The 23,114-nt window shown below is 39.8% G+C and overlaps 1 protein-coding gene across 7 annotated transcripts in view; it reads right to left on the bottom strand.

The window, feature by feature from the left end:
- Positions 1-2,910: 2,910 nt before the first annotated feature.
- The window catches only part of ENPP2 (ectonucleotide pyrophosphatase/phosphodiesterase 2), a 75,252-nt gene continuing 55,048 nt past the window's right edge, over positions 2,911-23,114 (bottom strand). For 4 of the 7 annotated variants that reach the window (XM_088149019.1, XM_088149018.1, XM_088149021.1 and 1 more), the window contains 13 exons: positions 22,965-22,996; positions 21,990-22,117; positions 20,888-20,975; positions 20,251-20,338; positions 18,959-19,131; positions 16,391-16,439; positions 15,842-15,925; positions 14,611-14,747; positions 13,725-13,860; positions 13,287-13,364; positions 10,346-10,478; positions 8,976-9,132; positions 2,911-3,314 (listed from right to left, as the gene is read on the bottom strand). In XM_088149019.1, coding sequence (XP_088005145.1) covers positions 3,141-3,314; positions 8,976-9,132; positions 10,346-10,478; positions 13,287-13,364; positions 13,725-13,860; positions 14,611-14,747; positions 15,842-15,925; positions 16,391-16,439; positions 18,959-19,131; positions 20,251-20,338; positions 20,888-20,975; positions 21,990-22,117; positions 22,965-22,996 — 1,457 coding nt within the window. In that variant the 3' untranslated portion in view covers positions 2,911-3,140. The remainder of the gene's footprint in view (positions 3,315-8,975; positions 9,133-10,345; positions 10,479-13,286; positions 13,365-13,724; positions 13,861-14,610; positions 14,748-15,841; positions 15,926-16,390; positions 16,440-18,958; positions 19,132-20,250; positions 20,339-20,887; positions 20,976-21,989; positions 22,118-22,964; positions 22,997-23,114) is intronic. The other 3 variants (XM_088149020.1, XM_088149022.1, XM_088149025.1) reach the window with 1 other exon arrangement.

Genomic DNA, 23,114 nt, shown 5'->3' with positions numbered 1-23,114 from the left:
AGCCGTTTTCAGACCTATGCAGGCTGCTTCTGGAAAATCCATCAGCATTATTTTTAGAGCCGGCTTAGACATGGTAGTGGGTGAGCAAGCGACTGGAGGCTCTGCCAAGAACATGGAGAGACAGACAGGCTTTGAAAACTGGAATCTGTGCTAGTCTTCAAAGGCAAAGTGGAGCATAGCTGCTGCTGGCACCCTTGGGCACTTCAAGTGCTGTTTGCGAGCATGAACTCCCTGACCACTTGAACAGTGGCCAGCCAAGACATCTCCTTTAATAAGGCTTAGACAGTCCACTGGACCTCCTCAGGAATTGAGAATATTTGCACTAGCAACCTATAAAATAATGGAAGAAGCCGATAATATAACCGTAGACTTCCCTAATGAACCCAAAGAGGGGACGGGCCATGATGACTGTCGGATCAGAAGTCATATGCTCTCAAAAACCAGTTGCTGGGACTATTATAACTTCTAGGAGAAAAATTTGTAATTCTGTAACTCTAAACTTCATAAGCTAAGGTGTTGGGTTAGACTAGAAGAAATAAAATTAAGGCCTGGCAAAGTTAAGAGATTTCAGTGCACTCAGGAGAGCAAGTTGAATAAATAAGTACATTTATTCATGCATTTGGGACATGTATACTAGACTACTGTAAAGCACTACAGATGCCAGACTGTCCTTGAACATGGTCTGAATACTACAACTGGCACAGCATATGGGTGCTTGAAAGGGTAGGGCAGTGTTGTCCAAACTTGGCCACTTTAAGATGAGTGGACTTCAACTCCCAGAATTCCCCAGCCAGCCATGCTGGCTGGGGAATTCTGGGAGTTGAAGTCCACTCATCTTAAAGTGGCCAGGTTTGGACAACACTGGGGTAGGGGGTGTAGTGGGTTTTGTATTTGGGGTTTTTATTCTTGTAAGCCGCCCAGAGTAAGTGTGAGTTGGGCGGCCATATAAATTGCTGAAATAAATGAATAAATTGGGGAGGAGGAGCAGCAGAGTCAGAATAGGCTGATATTATCTGCACTAATTGCTTTGGCTAGCAATACTTTTCTGAGTCCAGTTTAACATGCTGTTTCTCTCTGTGCCATTTTTTCACATTATGTGTCTGCTGCCCTGGATCTCCAGCTCAAATGTTCCAGAGCTACCCATCTTGGTGTGTTTGATGTATATGCAAATGTTGTAGGGAGCCATGGAGATGACCTTGAAAAAGCCATCCAAGACTTGCAAGATTCTGTCACTATAGCCAATCTCAATAAAATATAGTTCTAGTTTTCCTGCAGAGTCAGTTTCCTGATGCCTACTTCATAGGGCTGACATATATTGGCCAAAATCCACCAGCCTTTTTAAAGTATAGTTATGTGCTTAAAAGCCTTAACATGTGAGATGGTCATGGCTGTAACATGTGGGAGGGGAAGAGAAATGGGGGGGGGACGGGGAGGGAGAATTAAACTTACTGAGCAAAGTCATGGGAACGAAAATTTGACTCCCTTCGTCTCTTTAAATACATGAGTGAGCATAAGTCATTTTCTACCACAGGTATATAATCTTGCAGAATTGCAGTCCCAAGACTTCTTTTAAAAGGATGGGTAAAAATATATAGCACCTGAACTAATGGAAGTGAGAGACTGCCAGCCACCATTAAGGTAGCTAGGTTGCTACCAAAGAGGGCTGTTTCCTCTGTAACCATAACTGGGTAAGCTACTGTTCAATGTACTGATTGTGTCACGTGAACAGAGTCTAGGGCAGTGTTTCTCAACCTTGGCAACTTTAAACTGTAAGGACTTCAACTCCCAGAATTCCCCAGCCAGCATGCTGTAGGGACTTCAACTCCCAGAATTCCCTAGCCAGCATGCTGGCTGGGGAATTCTGGGAGTTGAAGTCCCTACAGCTTAAAGTTGCCAAGGTTGAGAAACACTGATCTAGGGCTATCAGTTCTGAGCTGCAAATAAGCCAGTTGACCACTAGGCGACAGCAAAGAATTGGGGTTTTAAATTGACCTGCTTAAGCGTGTTGGGCAAGATGCACCAACATTTGCGCACTGTTCACACATAAAACTAAGCCAGAAAGCCTAACTTCAAAGCCACAATTTTACATCACCCAAAACCAGAACCAAAACCCATCATAGTTTAATGTGCCGGGTGAACAAGGCTTAAGTTTCCTGTAAGCTCTCTCCTCCTATGCAATCCTGCAACATGGACCTGTGATTCCTTTGAAGCGGCCCTTTGTACATTTTGTTGGACCAAAGATGGCAGCATGGCAGAAGGGGAAAAAAATGAGGCAGTCCTCACGAATGTTTTCCCCCATACTTGGCTTTTTGGTGCCATCTAGCAGTAATTCAGACTTTTGCAGCCCTCATCTGGCAGCCCTCATCTGGCAGCCCTCATGTGGATCAGACTGCCTGCTTGGAAGAAGTTGCGTTTGAGTGACAGCAACATTCCAAAGGATTGAGGCCTTGTAGCTCCACCCCTTTCACCCCCAGGCTCCACCCACTTCCCTTCTTAACAAAATCAGAAGTCGGCAGAAAGAGCACTTCTTCATATAATCAGCCTCCTGAGTTTAAAAATCAGTATAATTTTAGGGTCATGCAGTAAATTATACCATGCTTGCGTACAGAGGAAGGATCGACCTGGAAACAAGGTAAAAAAAAGTTTGCCGTTGTTCAAAATATTGTGAGCGAAAGGAACACCAAATAAAAAAACCCTAAATGTGTGGTTTTATTATATTTAAGTTTCTATTCTCTATGAAGCTTAAATATGTCTATCACATAGTTAACAATCATTGTCATTTTACATGTATGATACACAGTACAGGACTAAAAAAAACACGGGACAAGAGAATGCGGGAAAAATTACATTTCCTCAGCCTAAGTAAGTGATTCTGCTGTACCATTTTAAGAAGCTTTGGACCAAGAAACCCTTTAAGAAGCTGCACACCAAGAGCTCGTAAAAAAGAAAAAAAAGACCAAAAACATATGCCTTACATTAAAGATTCAAAACACAATGGACACCAATTTAATATATTTAAGATTTGTTGCAAGATTAAAAATACACTAATAATTTTAATGTCCTGTTTCAAATTAATAAATATAATATAAAAATATACAGCACTTCATGAGAGGATGGGTGGGCTGAATTTTAAAAGAAAGTTAAATTTCACTTTCAAACGTATGCAGGTATGTTTTTAAAGAAAGGATTTCTGGGTAGCTTCGACTGGTCTTCCGGAAGAAGTCTAAGCCGGTAAGCTGTTCGATATCACGTACTCTAGCTGTGTGCATTTTCAGAAGTTCTTCGACCCACCGTGATTCATCTTCAGAAGAGTTCTGGAAAGGAAAAAGCAACTTTAAAAAAAAAAAATTCTTAACATACACAATTAACAAGACAACCGTTAAACTAAAAAAAAAAAAAAAGTTTAAAAAATTAGAAAAGCGACCCCAAATGATCTAAAAATGCAAACTAACAAAAAAAGAGAAAAAGAAAAAAAATCTACCTTATATTTTATACTTATCAATAGTCACTGGTTTACTAATAAATACACTACTAAAATATAATCAGTCTAAAATATTGTAAAATCACAAAATCTCTGCTATAGTAAGGAAAAATTCACTTAGCTCAGAAGGTGCTGTCTCTTTTGAAGGAAGTATTACACCTTCCACAATTATTTACATGTAGATTACACTTCCAAAATAATTGTGGAAGGTGCAATCTTCACGTAAATAATTGTGATCAAAGCGAACTTTGATGAAAATAGTGAATCTGTTGTGAAATGCTGGCAGGAAAATCAGTTTGGAGTGCTTTGATTCTCTGATGTATTTACAAGGATTTTAAATGCTTCTTCGGAAGCCTCCCCCAAAATGCAGTAGGTGGCAACTGAGAGAGAAGACCTTTTCTATGATGATGTCCAATGGTAGACAGCACAGATGTTCCCATAGATGTTAGTTTGGTGTCTACATTGTTATCTTTTTCAGTACAAAGGACCCTTTTGGGATTTTTTGGCTTATCTTTCTTGAGCAGGCAGGGAAAGAAAAAATCAAATAATTCCTGAGAACACCAAACTGAGGCAAGGTTGACTCATATGCTTTAGTTATTTTTTCAAAAAATGAACTCAGTACTTGGACCTTCAGCAATGGGAAGAACTATAGCTCAGGGTCAAAATGTGTTGAAAGCACTGAAAATACCAGATATAGTCCCCAGTATATCTATTCATAGATAAACAACCTGGAATCTCCAGATGTTTGGGACCAATTTTCATCAGCCCCAGAAAGCATACTCAATAGCAGTTGTTACACAAAGTATTTGGAGAGAACCAACCTCTTTTCTGCTCTAAACCCAATGATCTCAAATTCATAAGATTAATAAAGATTTTATCTTAAGAGATAGGAGCTTCTTCTTCTTCTCCTCCCCAACCCTTTAGTACTATCAAACTACTCAAATCAAACTCTTCCTTTGTTCTCTTTAAGACCATTCTTTACTCCTCCGTGTTCTACCTTAACATGTGGCTTTAATTTGGCAATAAAAACGTGCAGGAAATTCACTACTTTGCTTTCATTTCATATTATTTCATTATCATATTCATATGGAAATATTTACTATACTGAAAAGGATACCTATCAACTGAAAGTTTCAAAGTTCCTTCATTTAAAAACAAAACATCAATGCAGTGCCAGGCAGACCAGTTCCATAGGGCCCAAATCCAAATCCAAATCCAACCTCACAACTTCCTTGCTTGTTCAAAATGAGATTACTAAATCCTCACATGGGGCGATTTTAGAAGACTGTAAGTAGTCAGCTGGTAGTGATTTGTCATCTGAATACTCTTAAAGTTCAAAGCAGTTCTAGACTGAAGGAAATGCATTGAGCTCTGCTGCTGTAGCATTAATTCTGTCTGCAAATCATTTCTGATGTACTTTCAATCCAATCCTCATTTCCCCCACTATGTCTTTTCCATCTGCAAACTGAAGATGCATTCAGTATGGTTCATCTATACATTTGTTAGTCTGGAGCTCTCAGTGCCTTCAACCAATCAGAGCTCAGTCTAAGCTAGCTAATAGTTAAGGGGAGAGAAGGAAAGCCAATTAGCATTCGCTCTACTTCAGACTTGCAAATTTATTTATTTATTTAAAATTTGTCACCGCCCATCTCACTACAGAGTGAAGTTGAAGCTTCTGGATACTCTTTAAGGGCAGCCCCATGTAAAGTGCATTACAACAGTCCAATCTGAAGGTGACTAGGGCATGAGTGACTGCGAGGAGAGCCTCCTGATCCAGGAAAGAGCGAAACTGGCACGCAACATGAAGGTGTGCAAAGGCCCTCCTAGCCATGACTGCCACCTGCTCTTTGAGCAGGAGTTGTGAGTCTAGGAGGACCCCCAGATTGCGCACAGGGTCTGTCTGGGGCAGTGCCACCCCATCCAGCACCAAAGATGGCATAGTCCTTGAACCAGTAAGCCCCAAAACCCAAAGCCACTCAGTCTTGCCAGGGTTCAGCTGAAGCCTGTTGTCCCCCATCCAGACCCTCACAGCCTCCAGGCACTGGAATAAAACATTCACAGCATTGGTTAATTCGCCAGGGGCAGAGATGTATAGATTAGATTAGATACTGGACAAAAATTGTCCAGTATAGTGGGGTCTAGCGATGGCTTCTTAAGAAGAGAGCAAACCAAGGCCTCTTAAAGAGGTAAAGGAACAACTCCCTCACTCAAAGAAGAATTAACCACCATTAGAACCCACTTGCATGACACCCCCCCGGACTGCTTTCACAAGCCAGGAGGGGCATGGATCTGGTGGCTGAGCTTACAGTCCTAAGGACCCTATCCACTTCCTCAGGTCCAACAGGTTCAAACCATTCCCAGATAACTGGGCAAGACATCTCCTCTGGATCTTCAACAAAGCCAGATGACCCAGGCATCTGGACCTTCAACAAAGCCAGTGTCCAACTGCAAGCAAGCAACTGCAAGCATGTCCGAGAGATTTTGTCTGACAGATGCTGAGCAAATTCCTCCACACATACCTGCAAAAGGTTTCTTGGGCCCCCTTTACCCAAGAGGGCTTGTATCACCCAAAACAGGGCTGCAGGGTGGCAATCTGCAGATGCAATAAGGGCAGAGAAGTAGCACTGCTTTGCTGCCCTTACCACCACAAGGTAGGCCTTAATAGCAGCTCTAACCCATGTTTGGTCAGGTTCATCCTTGGTTGAGCTCCAACGATGCTCTAGACCTCTCTGGTTTCATCTCAATTTCTCCATAAACCACAGGGAGGGATGGGATCCCCAAGAGGGGAGAGGGGCACGGTCATGATCCGATCCAATGCCTCAGTTGTGCCCTTCTTCCAGGCAGCAACCAAGGCTTCCGATGGACCTTGCAGCAGACCAACAAGAACAACCCCAGCTCCCTCTAAAACCCATCAGTCACTGGGGGCAGACCAATCTAATGGGTCCAGCCTCCCTGCAGTGGATAGTGGCACTAGAGAATCCCATGGAAATCAGGGTGTGATCTGACCATGACAAGGGAGACACCAAGAGCTCCCCCAGTTTCAGACCACATAGCCACTGCTCCAACAGGAACACCAGTTCCAGAGTGTGACCACTATCCTGTGGGATAGGCCCATGGCCATCATGGTGGCCATAAACTCCCGAGCCACCTCCAACCCCACTCCTACAGAAGGCAGATTAAAGTCCCCCAGAACCATATGGGACAGTTGATGTTAGCCAACTACAAAGTTACTACAACATGAGTATCCTTATCTATAATATCTATATCTTAATCAGTGCAATCACTGAATATTTAGGTAGTGATCCAAGGTAGACATATTTTTTTTTATTATGATTTTAAAGAAAAGAACCTATTTCAACTCCACATAGCCGAAACCTGAATCCAACTTTACTACTTCCTTACTTGTTCAAACTGAGATTATTATATCCCCACATGGATGCAATGATCATTATAGGAGACTCTAAATAGGCACCAGGTGATGATCTGTCATTTGAACCTTCTTAAATTTCAAAACAGTCCTAATTCTAGTGGCACATCATTATTTCCATAGATACCCCATGAATAGCAATTTAAAGACATATGCATTTGTGAAATGTTGAAAAGCAAGATAATTCTACCCCTACATTACAGCAGTCACTTCAAACATGTCTCTGTTTCTATTGCCCTAGACAGCAATGTCATGGATCCTTAACTGCAATAAGATCTCTGGGACAACCAACATAATTACATGCAAAATGAGTGTGTGTGTGTGTGTGTGTAACTGGAAAGTAGACCTGGAGATGCTGCAATTTTAAGTACAGGGAGAACAGAAAGAACTTTGTTAGCCAAATCACAGCATTCCTCTCTCTAAAGTCTCTGAGTCAAGATTGACTCCTGATGATTACATGGATATGCCCATGCTCTTCCTTAACAAATACAGTGGTACCTTGGGTTACGAACGCCTCTGTTAACGAACTTTTCGGGTTACGACCAGCTCCGGCCACAAAAATTTACCTCGGTTTGCGAACTCCGCCTCGGGTTACGAACCGGATCCGTGGCCATTTTCCCTCCCGTGACATGGTCCGCGGCCATTTTTCCGCCCCTGACACGTGGTCCGCGGCCATTTTTCCGCCCCTGACACGTGGTCCGTGGCCATTTTTCCATCCCTGACACGTGGTCCGTGGCCATTTTCCGCCCCGACATGTGGTCCGTGGCCATTTTCCGCCCCTGACACGTGGTCATAGGGAGGGGGACTCTCCCTCCAAGCAATAGCCGCCTCCCTGTCCTCCACGCCAGAACAGATTAATGGTAATTACATTGAACCTTATGGGGAAATTTGCTTCGGATTGCGACCAATTCGGGGTGCGACCAGAGTCACGGAACGAATTAAGTTCGTAAACCGAGGTTCCACTGTATATGGAAGGGGTCTAACATTGCCATCTGTTTTCATTTGTTATACTTCCCAGAGTAGTTTACAGCCCACAAATATATGTAAATAAACAATGTATTACAGAGATGACACCTGCCTCCAGTGATCTCCCCCTGAACCTGAACTAAACACTGATGAGATGCCAATATAATGAAAGACGAGATGTTCATACCACACGCACACAAATACTCTCCTAGGCCACCTTGTAACTAATAAATACAAAAAAAAAAAAAAACAACCCCACACTGCATTCATAAGAATTTCTCTAAAATTCTCTTATTTGAAGGACATTTCAAAAGCCAATTCTCTTCCATCAAACTGAGTAAGAAGTGCAACAGGATAAAACACAAGAGAAATTTTCAGCATGGCGCTATCCTTTATGGCTGGCTATGCAACCTTTGCTTACAACACCTTGGTCCTCTCACAGACTCTGCCAAAGTCAGGAAGTTCCAGGAAGTTTCTCTTACTGAGTGTTTTGCTCAAATCTGATTATTTCCCAATGTCAGGTTTACGATCTTCAGATCCCAATGAAGAAAAATCTTGTGCAACCCAGGTTAGGTTCAAAAAAGATTTCATTTATTGGAACAGTACATGTAACACTAAGCAAAGCATTGCTGAAACTAAAGCCTGTTTCTTTCTCTCTTTGCTTTTACCCCAAATTCTCACCCCCCCTTCTCCTAGCCGCCAGTTCTCTTTCCCAAAAGCTAATATTTTGATTGCTGAAGATTCTGACACCCATTCCCAACTGTTGGCTCTAGTCCTGCCTTCTGGCACAGCAGAGAACAAATCTGGCCTTGGGCAGGGTGGTAGCCTGTCAAAAAAGTCAGGATAGCACCAACCAACCCTTTTTAATATGTTCTCTCATGTGGCCACCATCTTGACTTTGTTTTACCCTGCCTTCCTGATTTTTTGAACCATGTTATATAGTTCTAGAATTAAAACAGGTTCCATCACCTTTGGGATCTATTTTAATTCTGCAACTATATAACATGGTTCAAAAAACTTTCTGAAAACATTGCTTCAGACTGGTTTTGTGACATCCCGCTGCCCTAGCAAAAAAGTCAACAGGAATCAGTTGAAACTTACATTGCAGCTTTCATCATTGTCAGGTCTGTGGGGGAAAATGTACGACAAAACAGAGAGAGGCCCATCACACTTGTCAGCAGGCTGAGTGAAGTCTAAACAACTTGTGATGATACTGTAGTAGTGAGTTGGAACTGGGATTGAACTTCCTTCCACATACCTAGAAGGTAGGATAGATTTAATATTTTTACAAACATGTTTTAAGGGAGATAAAGCAGCATGGGTTCTGAGAAATGATCTACCACTGATTTATTGGCTTTAAAACAATTATTTAAACAGTATTTCTTGCTGCCCAAAAGGACAAAGAAACCCATACCTAACTGATCATAATGAGGGGGAGAAAAATAGCCCCACCACTGCATGAATTATACTTCAGTCTCTACAATGTTTTTTTTTTAAACTCTGACAAGGGAAAAAAGGTAAAATATTATCAGCCAACTATAGTAAGAAAACGCTAACTTATCCTTTTTATGGCTGCAGGTAAATCAAGCAGACTGATTTTATGTAACTTACCCCACCCCACCAAAAGACTTGGCTTGTGGATTTAAGTGAATTTAGCCAAATAAAGTTGCTGGATAAGTCACTGGGTTTAGGAATGGATACAAGAAAATTGCAGTCTCCTAGCCAAACCTTCTTGAGCATGGATTACACTCATGGAAAGGGGTTGCCAGTCAGTGCTAACAATATTGGGCCAATTAGATGAGCGGTCTGGATTCTGTTAAAGCTTGTTTCCAATGCCAATAATTCCAGATAGAAAGGACTGGATTTCAGAGATGCCTGATTTAGTCATTTTTGAGAAAATTATATATTCTGTTAATCAGAAAATGTCACATTATCTCTCCCTTTGGAAGAAAAATCTTGGATAGGCTGGGTGAATTTTGAAAGTTTAAGTTTTCCTCTTTAAGCTTACAAAATTAGATGAACTTGGGATATAGTTGTAATTTCAGACTCTTTGCTTTCTTCTCTCTTTCTGTTTGCTGGCTGTATTTTTTTTCCCCCTTTCTCTTTGGTGATATTTCATTTTTATTTTCTGTATGTTTGTTTAACAAAACTCATAATTTTTTAAAAAGCTAGTTTCCAATGTTCTAAGTATAATGCATTTATGAACATTTTCATGGAGTTTACTTGATAGAAAGAATTGAAGAATGAAATCAATAATAAAAATAATTGCAATGGAAAAAACTCTGCTTGTTTCTTAGATCCCATGTGAGGTGATTCTTGAAAGTCCTAAATTGCTGTGAGATCTTTTCATGGGAATTGATATGTACATGGTTCAAAGAAGTAATTAAGCATCAACCAAAAGACTTGGCACAGAATGGCTCCTTCTTAGATAAACATGCCTAGGATTGCAACTTAGAGTAGAAGATCCTTACAGTTTGATTTTGTCCGGGGTATCGTGCAAGCCATCAAAGTCATAGTCAAAGATCGGTCCGCTAATCACATTGACTCCATTCCGTTCAATGGCATATCTCTTCACCAAAACCCGCTGAAAATAATTCCAGACCTCTGTATACGTATAAAAAAATGCAGGCAAAATTATCCTAAAAACCACCAGAGAAAGCATTCCATCATAACAGAAACATTATTCTCTGAGTAAAGTCCTTACATTGCTGCTCAGAGCTGTTTTGCAGAAGGATATAGAAATACTAGTAATAAACGTAGCAAACACTTTTACTTTTATCAGACTTACAGAACTCCCCCCCCCCCAACTCCATAACAATGCTGGGCAGTTTATAACAATAAACACACTCTGGAACAAAAACCAAAAAGAAAAAGCAATGCACATCTGGAAGAACGATAAAACATTTGTCCTAATACACATAGTCCACAAAAGGCCTGCCGCTCACCTAGCAAGGCCTGGTGGAAAAACCATGCTTTAAAGACCATTTCAGTGAGCAAAGGGTGGGGACCACAGGGATCTCGGGGGCAGGGGGATGCTGTTCCATAGGGCAGGCTCTGTGACAGAGAAGGTCCACTTCCTGAATCCCATCAGATGACACTGTTTAATCAATGGGACCCAGAGCATGCCAGTCATGTCTGATCATACATTATAGGGAGAAGCTACAGTCCCTCAGATAGCTGGAATTAAAATGAGGACTCAATCTTCTATTAAAGTTGGAATGAAGGACAAAGGAAAAGTGTCCCATTGCAGTATATTTTGAATACTATAAGAGATGGACAATACAGTTTGCATTGTCCCCTCTATTTAGGTCAGTGTGTCAGTGACCACTTGTTTTCCTTTTATAACAGTCCACTTTCCCCCACTTCAGAAATTACAAATTAAATGAGTGAGAAAAGCAATTTGCAAAAGTAACATGGTCATCTGAACCATGCTAGACTTCTGCCCACATGTTTCAGAGAATCGCATTCTCTGGAATCTTTGGGCCTATCTTTGGGTCCGATGTGATTTATAAAGCCCACAAATGACACGAAGTACAGCGCACCCGTGCCATGAAAGAAGGAAAATCAGGAGTCTGGCAGCATCTTTTCAGTCTAACAAATTTAATTAAAGAGTATAAGCTTTCATCCTATACCATCTACATTAAAAAAAAAAAAAAGCATAAACTGTAGATTTGGGGAAATATGCAAATTTGCAGCGCACGCCCCATTAGCATAAATGCTGACTGGGTATGTGAGCACAAGCAGTTCTAGTAACAGCAATTCATTTCTAATACCACGATGACCATGACGCTCCTAGATGATATCCGCAGAATACCAAAGGAGCCAGGTAACATTAAAATGGTCAAAATCTTGCAAGAATTGGTCCATCTATTTATTTCTTTGGGCACCCAGCATCTCAAACATAAAGATATTGATCTCTGTATTGGCAAAAGGATCAAGTATTGAAGACATATGGTTGGTTTCAGCACAAATGCTGGATGAACCTCGCTATACCAACATTATTATGATACATCCAGTACAAAAAGTGTAAAAGAAGACTACCCTTCCTGAGCTGTTTATAATACACAGGCTAAATCTCCTATGCTGGCAGCTGATGTCTACAATGGGTATTCTTGACAGACAGTAAATCAGCCATGGAAGGAGACAAACAATGCCTTTGAAAATAACCTGAGCCTTATGCACCATATTCTGATATACATTAAATGGAATATCACGAAATGTATAAAGATCTGCCTCTCCATGAGCATTCTTTAGATAGGTGGTTTGGGTATTTTGATAGATAAAGTAATGATAATTACTCTGCTACTAGGATTATCTAAACTGAATTTTAGTAAGATTATAAAACAGAAAAATGAATATTTTAACTGATCCATGTCAGTTCCACATCATATTAGCTATGAATGCTAAAATAGGCCTAACATTAAATAAAGACAGGGGTTTCCTCCCTTCTGTCCCCAACAAACAGAAGGGGCATGAACAAAGAACAACCCAGTGCCCTTCAGTGGCTGGTACAGCTGTGCAGGCTGGACAAATATCACATTGTTCGTCTCCTACAAAACAAGATGAGCTCTACCAATACTGTTTTCCCCATGGCATTACCTATACCCACAGTGATGCCAACGGCACCTCTTTGTGATTGTACTTTCAGTCATTTAAGTTAGGCGGATCATGCCTTTCACCCTCAGCTATATTTCAAGGAATTTCAGAGTTACTAGTGCAAGGAGAATTAAAGAAATTCGATCTGTTACCAAATACTGGATACAAGCGGTATTCCTCCAGCTTGAATGAGGCACCAACTGTGACCATTTCTGGAGCTCCCTAATCTTCCAGAGTGACTCCATGCCCTTATTACCTCTTGGTTTAGATTACTGGAAAATGTTCTACATGGGGCTATCCTTGGAGATTCTTCAGGAGCTCTAGGTGGTCCCAAATATGGCAACTCGGATTTAACTAACTCTAAAAGATCAGCGCATCAACGCCGTTGTTATTCTAGCTATACCGTTTACCACTTTGCCTATGAGTGCAATTCAAGATGCTGATTATGACCTTTAAAACCCTAAAGAGCTTGAAACCAAAATATCTAGAAGATCGTACACTTCTTCAGGAATCTGACCAAGCTTGAAAGAATAGCTAAAAATCCTTCCGTCCAAATTTCTCCCCTTTAAGCCATAGTAATATCCACATGGAAGCAGCCTTCTGGGTGGCTACTCCCATTCCGTGAATTCATTACTGCTTGAAAATCATCTATTTCAATTCTCATCAAGGTATAAAGCAAATACTTGGCTTTTCCAAAGCAAATTTTATAACTATTTCTATTTAACATTTGTTCATTTTGTACATTTGAACATTTTATATAACGTTTGTACACCATTCTACCTCAAAGACTCAGAGAGGCAAAAATCATGTACTTACTTTTGAAAGCAGGATACATGGGAATGACATTTGTTATCAGGAAAGCATCATATTTTGCTTCTGCTGAGGAACTGAGTTCTGAAAATAAAAAAATAAGATGTTTTATGGCATGCCAGAATTAATTATACCAGTAAACTTCAGGGTTCATGCAAAGACTAGCTCTAGGGGGTAACCAAGAACTAGCGGAGATCCTATTCTTAGAAGAGGTTTCCAGCATGTGAAGAAACCATCAGGGCCAAAGCCACTTCCTGCCTCCCCGCCCCCAAAGCAAACATGGAATTAGCAGCATGCCTCTTCAAGTCTCAAAAACAGTGCAACCAAAAGTAACACATTCTCTGCATTCAACATCTATTTTGCATTGACAGCTTAATTTTTATCATTGTATCTATGCCAACCCTAGGAAATATAAAAATCTACGGGTGTCCCATATCAACTTACGGGGAGGAAAAAGGAATCCGTAAGACATTTGTCTGTCCACTCTGTATGCGGTACAACTCTGACTATTGCTTGGAGAAATGCGTAGATCAGGTCTTACACAACTGATCAACTGCTCTGGGACACCAGGCACCTCTGCCTGCATCAAAAGAAGAAGATAGGCATGTGATATTGAAAAAAATGTATTTTGTATACAGGTAGTCCTCACTTACTGACCACAACTGGGACTGGCAACTGTTGCTAAGCACCATGGTCACTAAGCAAAAAATCACGTGACTGCACCAGACTTATAACGTCACTTCCACTTCCATCATTGAGACATCATGTGACCACGACTTGCAATTTTACTTCTGCTTTCTCCATTAATTCTGCCAGTTGTGAAGCTCACAAATGGTGATCACATGACTGCAGGATGCTGCGACGGTTGTAAATGTGAGGATTGGTCACAAAGCTGTTTTTTTCCCAACCATTGCAACTTTGAGTGGTCGCTAAACAAGGCAGTCAGTAAGTAAAGACTAGCTGTATTGTTGTAAATACATATATCTTGCCTTTTCTCCAGGAGTTCAAGGCAGCATTCCTAGCATTCCCCCCTCCAATTTTTCTCAACAAAAATCCCCTTGTTGAGCAGAGAGTGATTGGTTCCAAGTCATCTAGTGAGCTTTTGGGGCTCAAGGTGGAGCTGGACCTGGTTCTCTCCAGCCCTAGTCCATCATCTTAACCATTACTGGCTTGCTCAACTTCTCCCTCCTTCCCCAAATATATACAGTTGCAAACTATATACATCCAAAGATTACTGTGCTGAACAGAGGTTGGATAAGCTGAAGATGCTACCAACTCCTACTTTCCCCAGCCCTGCTACCCAAACAGAGAAACAGGCAAACTTATTGACCTGTTTTGAAATAGTGTAAGATGTCCAGAGAGGCATCTGGAATGTCTCACTGTAGCCACTTTCAAAGTCATGATGATGCAAGATACTGTATTTTGTACGATAAAGAACAGCTGGGCGGCCATAAAGGAGGTGCTTCTCTGTAAATTAAAGACAACAGTGGGGGAACAATGAAGTTTCAGTGTACGATTTTATCAAAGCCATTTTACAAAACTCTACAATAAAAACAGGCCCATGTGTTCTTTCCTTGCACACAGCCATATTGTACCACAAGGAAGATTTAATGCAGTAGCTTGGAGAGTGGATACAGAATGTAAGAATAAACTGGAAAGTCATTAGTCTCCATCTGTCTGATGACATGCTTTCACTAAATTACCTTAGTCTGGGCCTTTTTGATAATATTCAACAGCAAATGCAGATTCACTACTAGTATTGGGGGCAGCCAAAATCTATACAACCACTAGATGGCAACAGAGATGCAAAGAGTCTCTTAGGTTCCACCTAGTGGTTGACTAGTCTTCTGCAGTTCAGATCTGGTACCATAGTATATAAAACTCAACCAAGAATTATAGCCAATCCTATTGTTTTTCATGACAGAGTCTACAATAACTTGTGCCCAAATCTATACAATGCTATAAATGTTAAGGAAATGACAGAGACAGTGATGTTGACCATGAGGGACAAAAGGCATATCTAACATTTATATAGAGGCAATATTTTTATAAGGGTAACTGAAAGTTTAAGCAATTATGCAAATGTTGGAGTTTCCAAGAACTCTTTTATCAGGGAATATCATCAAGCATAGTGTTGCTCTGTTCAACTTTTTACTGTTAACTGCCATGAATACATGTAGATAGCAGTGGTATATAGGTATATAAATAAAATAGAATCAGTCAATCAAAAATGCAAAAAAAGGGGAGAGGGGAGTAATTGGTGTTTGAGCTACATATGAAGCACGTTACAGTCTGCAGACATGTGAAATGGGTCCCATCACACCCAGAACTGCTGTCATATTCCACCAAAACTTGCTGGGAGGAGGAACCCCGCCCATTTTCTATTTCCACATTTTTGAACTCAGAAAATCCAAACCTGCTTTTTCTTCATAATGGGATACAGGTTCCTTGGTAAATGGAAAATAAAAGAAAGATCAACTAGGCAGTCTTTAGATTAACAAAGCTAGAGATAATTTAAGATATTGTACTAGGTAAAAAGAAGCCAAATCAAGTAAGATTACCTGGTGACGGGAGGCATCCATTCTCAGATAATACATTCTCAGGGTCGTTGGTATAAAATCCTTCTCCTCCTGGGTAGGTTCTCGCTGTTGAATAATATCTTAAATTATAACATCTTAATTTAGGCCCAGCTTTAATATAAAGACTGCATAGTGGATCTCTCATTGAATTTGCACCAAGTTGATTTTGTGTGAATTCAACAAGAGATGGGGAGACAGGGTGGAAAAGAGCTCACAGATGTCTAGGTAAGTATAGTTAGAATGGCTAGTTTAAAAGAGGAGTTAGTTCATTATTCAATTAACGTGCAAAAGCAATTCACAGATTTAAATGTATTTGCATATGTCGTTAAAAACCAACAAATTGCTTTTGCAGTTGCATTGATCAAAGCTGAACTACCAGATCTTGAAACCTCACCATACCGATGGAATGCAGAGATTAAAAAATCAGATTTATATTATGATTTAGAATGCATAATTTTAGAGAGAGGCCCACACACCAGTAATATGATTGTCAATAATCAGTCTTTTACTGAACATCTATTGGATCCTTACCTTCTGTTCCTCTGCTATAAGGACGGCGATTCAGTTCATCCAACCTATTCTATTTAAAACAACAAACACAGACAAGAAAAGATTATCTTATTTCCATTTCTGATTATTTCCAACAAAGCCATAATAGAGTTATGGGTAACTTTTCCTAACTGAAAGACACATTCTACCAGTTGATGCAAAACTTTTGCAATCAGCCAGATCAAAATGGATTCCCAGGATCACTTAGTCCCTCTACTCAGAGGGAGGTTTAGGCTATTTCACACAACCTCTCCAAGGCAGTTTAGGCTGAATGGGTTTGGGCAAAGTTCACCAGCATTCAGCTGATTTACCAACATGCTCAAATAGCTTATGCCAGAATTGGCAGGTGGAACTCTACAACCTGCTGACACCATAGGATGGGTGCTGACACTAGACTGGCTCCCTCACTTACCTCTGGGATGCAAACATCTATTTATTTTCACTGTAGCTATTGCACAACACAGTCAGATTCTGTTCATTCATTCAGCCCATGCACCCCGAGGTAGAGATCATCTTTATTTTTGGCCATATAAATAATCCGTGATAATTTGCTCTTAAGAAACATTCATTCAGAGGCCAGTTTTGGATTTGGTATTGTTTTTAAATGATGCTTTACTTTTACTATCAACAAGGAAAGATGAGCTATTGCCAGCTTTGTGAGGTAGTCCAGACCAGAAGCACACCCAGGAGTATTAGCTCTATCTTTATTGTAAGGTTACATGAACAGAATCTTGCATGTCTGAAAGCTTGTCTCTCCCCCCTCACCTTTACAGTCCAAAAAACTAGGGAGGGTCCCTTCTGAGATGTTTGCCATGCCCCCATTCCTGCTGCGGGCTCAGCTGCCTCTTATCTGACTGTTGTCTAGTCTGCAGCTCTTCCTCCTGCCTCCCAAGGTCATTCCCACAGACCATTACAGCAGTGCTGTTTCATAAAGCATATTTTGTGCACTATCATCAAAATGAAGAGCTGGAATAAACCCACTTTCTAAGTTGTAAGGGCGGGGATGGAAGTGACAGGCTGGAAGTGTCCCCCTCCTTGTTTGTGATTCAGAAGCTATCAAAGACAGAGTTGTTTTGGAGGGCCCTCTCCTGATTTTATCATGCCAACTTTACTTTTATTGTTTGTATTGTTATGTTTGGTGTTGTTTTTATTGTCTTTATGGAAGTTTGTATCATGGAATTCACTTTTATATTTTATGTAAACTTTTCTAGAGTGTTTTGATTGCAACGGGATAGAAATATATATATATAAATGAATGAATGAATGAATGAATGAATGAATGAATGAATGAATGAATGAATGGCTGCTGTAAAATGGCACATAAAGGAGAAGTGAGTTCCCTGCCTTCGTTGATGTTGGCTATGGGATGATGGCAGAATCCCTGTAGTTACTCCACAGACTTTGATTGTTGACTGTCTGGAAGACTAGATATGAAGAAGATCACCCTGAAGTATTAGGAGATTCTCCATAATGAATTTGCTACGTCTGACTAGTAGCTGGTGAAAAGGGAGAAGAAATCAATGCAAATCCACTTTGCCAAAGGAATCAATAGGGAGATGTCCAACATTTGAAGTTCTAAAGCAAAGCTGTGCTTCATCTGGCCCCAAATGGACTAAAACAAACATCCTTCTATTCAACTTGGGCTCCCAAGTAAAGTCTTCTTCCTCTCCCTCAGTTTTTTCAGCAATTGTGTTGGTTCTTGGAGAAGTAGCCTGTGCTAAGTGTACCTAGTCAGCAAGCACAAATGTAATTCGATGGCGCTAACCTCAGCTGTCCTTTTTGCATTGCTGTTTCTCATATTTATTTATATTTCTAATTTATATAGCCGCCCATGTCATACATATGACTCTGGGTGGCTTACAAACTTATCCCATCAATTACACATGATATTTCCAGTCTAGAAGGTTTTCTCCTTTCTTTAGTGTAGATATATTCGAGAAAGCCCTGTTGGGGCAAGTTTGATGTAGGGATGCAGTTTTAGAAGACAGTCCAATTCAAATAATTTCTCACTGGAAGGGGATTCAAACCTGGGATGGGGCAGCTGCTGAGCTTGCAGGCCAGAGTGACTCGCAATCTAGCCAAGCTCTTTTTAGGTTAATGTAGTATGCAAACCCACCTTCTGCGCTTTGCTTATCATTTTATGTGTAATGTGAATCCTGACACCCAGGTTAATCAAATAATCTAGTCTGTCGCCAGAAATCCATCCTCTTATATTCTCCTGAGTCAGTCCATCACAATAGCCTTGAAAATACTATGCAAATTGTAACTTGGGTAACATTCAGCTGCAAAGAGAGTGATTGGATTGGTAAAACGGCATGCAAAACAACAATGTATTTGGATTTTACAACAATATTTGCTGTTACTGCTATAGAATCATTTTACCATGAGAGTCTAGATACTAGAAATTTAATACATAAATAGATTAGAGTGTATGCCAAGGAGTTCCAGGTGATGGTGTGGCTCTAGATAGATATAATTCACCTCTTTCTAGCAGATTGAGAAGCAATCACCTTCTGGGCTTCCAGGTACCGATGAATGTCATGAGTTTACCTTATCATCACAACTGCATCCCAGATCATAGTCAGATGAAGGTGTCGTAGCTACTGGATAGAGTGGCCTCGCTACTTCCTCAGGCATGATAGGTCTATACGTACTGCTCCGCAGGAGGTGATTTAGGCTTCCATGTGACCCATTATTAGGAGCAGGCTTCAAGCCAAGGAGATCTGGAGCAGGATTAAAAATAGCAAAGAAATGTGGTTGTAAATCAAGTAAGGTTTGAGCCAAATCCTGCAGACTAATTTGCTGCTGTATTTCCAAAATTCTAAACTGGAATTACAATGGCAACATGACAGAGACAGGCACAATTTCTCTTCCAAATGCATTGATGAGATGCACGGTTATATCATATGTAGGCGCATGCCCACTGATTTCCTTTAGATGGTGGCTAAGAAACATTTCTCGAATTCTTTTGTAGGTGGAAGGCAGAAAAATGCCCTTGATGATATACAACTAAACCAGGCTTAGATTACTGGATTCAACTTTGCGCTTATTCATATTACTCAATAATTAGGATAATTAGTAAACCTTCATGCACTTTGTTTCTTTTCAGCTTAGGGCATTGTAAGAACCCAACCATCGTGGTTTATTTAAAAAATTAATACCTTACTGCAATGTGTGAAACTTTTTTTTTTTTTTTTAGCAACCCATGTGTAATAGAATGTGAGAATGACCTTAGAAGATGGGGATGGGGGGAGAGATACTGCCTATGGAACGATCAGATAAAAGGTGTAGGAGCCCACAATTGAGTAATGGGCAGAGAAAGAAACTTAGAAAGGACTTGCCCTAACTGATCAGGTGGTAAAAAGGGACAGCGGAGATGTGTAGTTTCAGACTTGCAAGATTCTGTTAACACAGCCTTACAATAAAATAGAATTAATTCATCTGACCATGTTTCCTGTCTAGTCTATTTGGGAGACACCATGTTTGAAGAAGTCAGAATTTAGTGCTATATGTAAACTCAGCCTGTGGGAATTGACAGACCCAACCAATCCTCACATTTACAACCTTTGCAGGTCAGTAAAGCAAAGGAAAGCTGAAGTTAAGATCATCAGCACAGTCGTGGTTTCACTTAGTGACCACTTTGCTTAACGATGGAGTTACTGGTCCCAATTATGGCTGCTAAACAAGGACTACCTGTATAGAGAATAAATTTAGGGTTTGGTCCTTCTGTTAGATAGCTTGCAAGCTGACTGAATCCTAAGAAGTTAGCCAGAATGAAAGCTGAGAAAAGAAACAGCATATTTGTTTTCAAATACAATTTTTTTAAAAAAAGGAATACTTACCACACATAAGGTTGTACAGTTCAATATTCTCAAATGGAGGTACTTTTGTCTTGTATTTAAATGAAGGGCCATAGCCTAGAAAAACTGTCTAAGAGAGAAATAGAGTAATAGTAATGCCATCAGCTCCTATGTGAGCTTTTCTGTTGCTGAAATAATCATCTAACGTTCATGAATGCAGTAAGGACCCACCAGGGATTAGCCTTTTAAACAGCCTCCCAAATTCATTTGCTTGATGCTTTTTTGGCTCTCCTTTTGCTAAATTCGCTCTCTGTTCCCAATTTTGGGTCAAGATAGCAAACAAAATTTATTTTAATTCTCTTGAAACATGAGTTGTGGTCTTGCTTTTGATCTTAGGGGATCATCTTTTTGTTTTGTTTTGAGGCTTTATTTCTGTTTTATATTTTATTCTAATTTCATTCCAAAAATTTCGGTATAACCCACCTGGAATGTCCAAAGATGAATAAAATAAGCTGCAATGGATCTTTAAATATTTTCTCACTATAGCATTGCAGCAGAAGAATTAGAATTACGTGCCTTCTAATTAAAATATACATTTATAAGTTACTGTAAGTTACGTATGCCAACAATACTACTTACTGACCACCATCTGCTACTCCAAGTAGTTTATTGCCCCTACCTGCATACTGTTGATCTTGTTGTCATAGCCATGATCTCCATGAAAATAGCATTTTCCACTAATTTTCTTAAACAGATCTGCAGGCCTCCTAAACACATTAAGAAGATTCTTTAACACACCAGCAGTTAATTTTTATAAACATTAGCATTCAGCTTCCAATGGACTGCAGAAAATATAGCGGATCTACAAATCTGTTTGGATAGAAACAGCCAACTTTTGTTTTCTTTTCCAAATGGTGGCTGAGAATAGCAGCATTCTCAGCAAGCCACAATGACAAAAAAAAATAACAACACACACAGTAATGCCATTGTACAAATCTTGCCTCTGTGTAGCTGCATCCCAAGAGCTGACAGATACGTAAGTTATGTGATTTATGCCACTGCAGCATGATGCATGTTCCTTCGCTTGTCCCCTGTGGACACCCATTGTCCAGGAGCTGAAAACCTATTTTGCAACATAGTCCAATCCCTTCTTGATGGCATATATGCGCTATCATCAACCTCCATCATAAAATTAGTGTCATTTGATAAGCATATGATAGGAGCATTATATATAAAATGCATTAGAGAAACAACTCTATGTTTCTCTCAAGAATCTCTCATAGAAATTCTAAAAACAGTTTTCAATTTTTTCTTGAAAATCAGAGCACCTTTTTTTTTACTACATCTTGACTAAAATCTAGTGGGCTTTCAATGGCTGGAAAATACTGTTCTGCAGCTAAATCTGGCCTCCAGGCTGGTTATTGGCTATTATCTGCTGGCTACGAAATGCTTCTGTAAAATAAAGGCACTTTGAGAAAATAATAAGTCTTGTCATCTAAATTATATTATAATGCTATAACATTACATGACTCAGAATATTAAAGAGACACTATGAAATAAAGAACCTATGTTGCTCTTACTACATTTTTGAGCCAAAACTAACCAAAATACAACAAAAATTATTTCTGTAGCCATACAGATTGGGTGCAGAACACAACTGATTTCTTAACTGTGGCCCAAAATAACATTGAACTAATCAGTTAAGAGAGTTTTGAAGATATCGTATTTGGTTAAATGGGAGATCTACAGCAAGTCAAAAGGACAAAAAAATCCTTATTTACTTGGCCACATGCCATCTTCTTTCCACCAACAAATGAATATCCTCAATTCTTCGGTTATTTGCATAATGTAAACGCTTGGGAAGATGTTGCTTCAAGTAAGGTTTGAAATGCTGGTCTGGCTTCTTGCACTGAAACAAAGCAAGAGTGTTCAGAAAATGGCTGTTAACTGGAAAAATCATTGTTTAGAGAGGATAAACAATCCCCATTTTATAGACATTAAAAGTCCAATTGTAAGATGTGGAGAAAATCTATTTATGTGGTCACTAAGAGTTGACATTAACTTGATGGCACATAATCAGTCAATCAAGACCAAATGGTCCATTGATTCATCTTGTATCCTAGCATCAGATTCTCCTCTGTCTGAAAGCAGCTCCAAAATAATTTTTATCCATCATTAGACTTAGGTTCCCTTTCTCCGATGGCAATGTTGGGAACTGAACTATTAATGGTTTGCAGATATTCTGCAGTGGTACAGCCTAGTGCTGCAAAACATGGTAAGAACCACTACAACCATCATACAACTTTTCCAGAGCTTGGGCTCTGAGTGTCTTTAAAGAATCCATGTTTGTTATTGTTTTAAAAAAACAGAATAGAAGTATTTCAGTGATGAGTGAACAAGTTCAAGCTTCAATTTTCCAAAAAGATATACTTCAAATCCAAGCCAGAGCTCATTTTAAATGTTAATACAACACTAATTACATTACCAGTATTGTGCAACTTAAAACATCAGGTTTTCAACACAATCCTGATAAAATTTTTCTTTTATCAGGTGGATGCAACATCAAATTGCAGGCAATGCAGACAAACGATAAAACCCATTTATCCATGGAATCCACACTTATGAAGATTCTTCTGCGAATACTCTGAATCTCCACTTAAAGCCACACCTGAGTTCATAAGCCCAACTATACATATAATAACTATTTTTTAAAAAGTGTGCTCTAAGAAGGAGTGGAGTACTAAGGAGATACTTACTGTGAGATTGGCCACAATGGCTTTTGGGTCAACTGTTACATGGATGGTGAGATTTCAAACAGAAAGAGAGAAAAAAGAAAAGTCAAAACTGAGCCATTAGCTGAGTTTTCAGCACAAGAATATTCATATGTAATTAGTTGCATTAAACTA

Source organism: Python bivittatus, unplaced genomic scaffold, assembly GCF_059951505.1.
Source record: "Python bivittatus isolate LINGU-HERP-01145 unplaced genomic scaffold, Pbiv_v1 ctg000590_np1212, whole genome shotgun sequence".
NCBI lineage: Eukaryota > Metazoa > Chordata > Lepidosauria > Squamata > Pythonidae > Python > Python bivittatus.
This window is presented reverse-complemented; position numbering and strand designations above follow the sequence as displayed.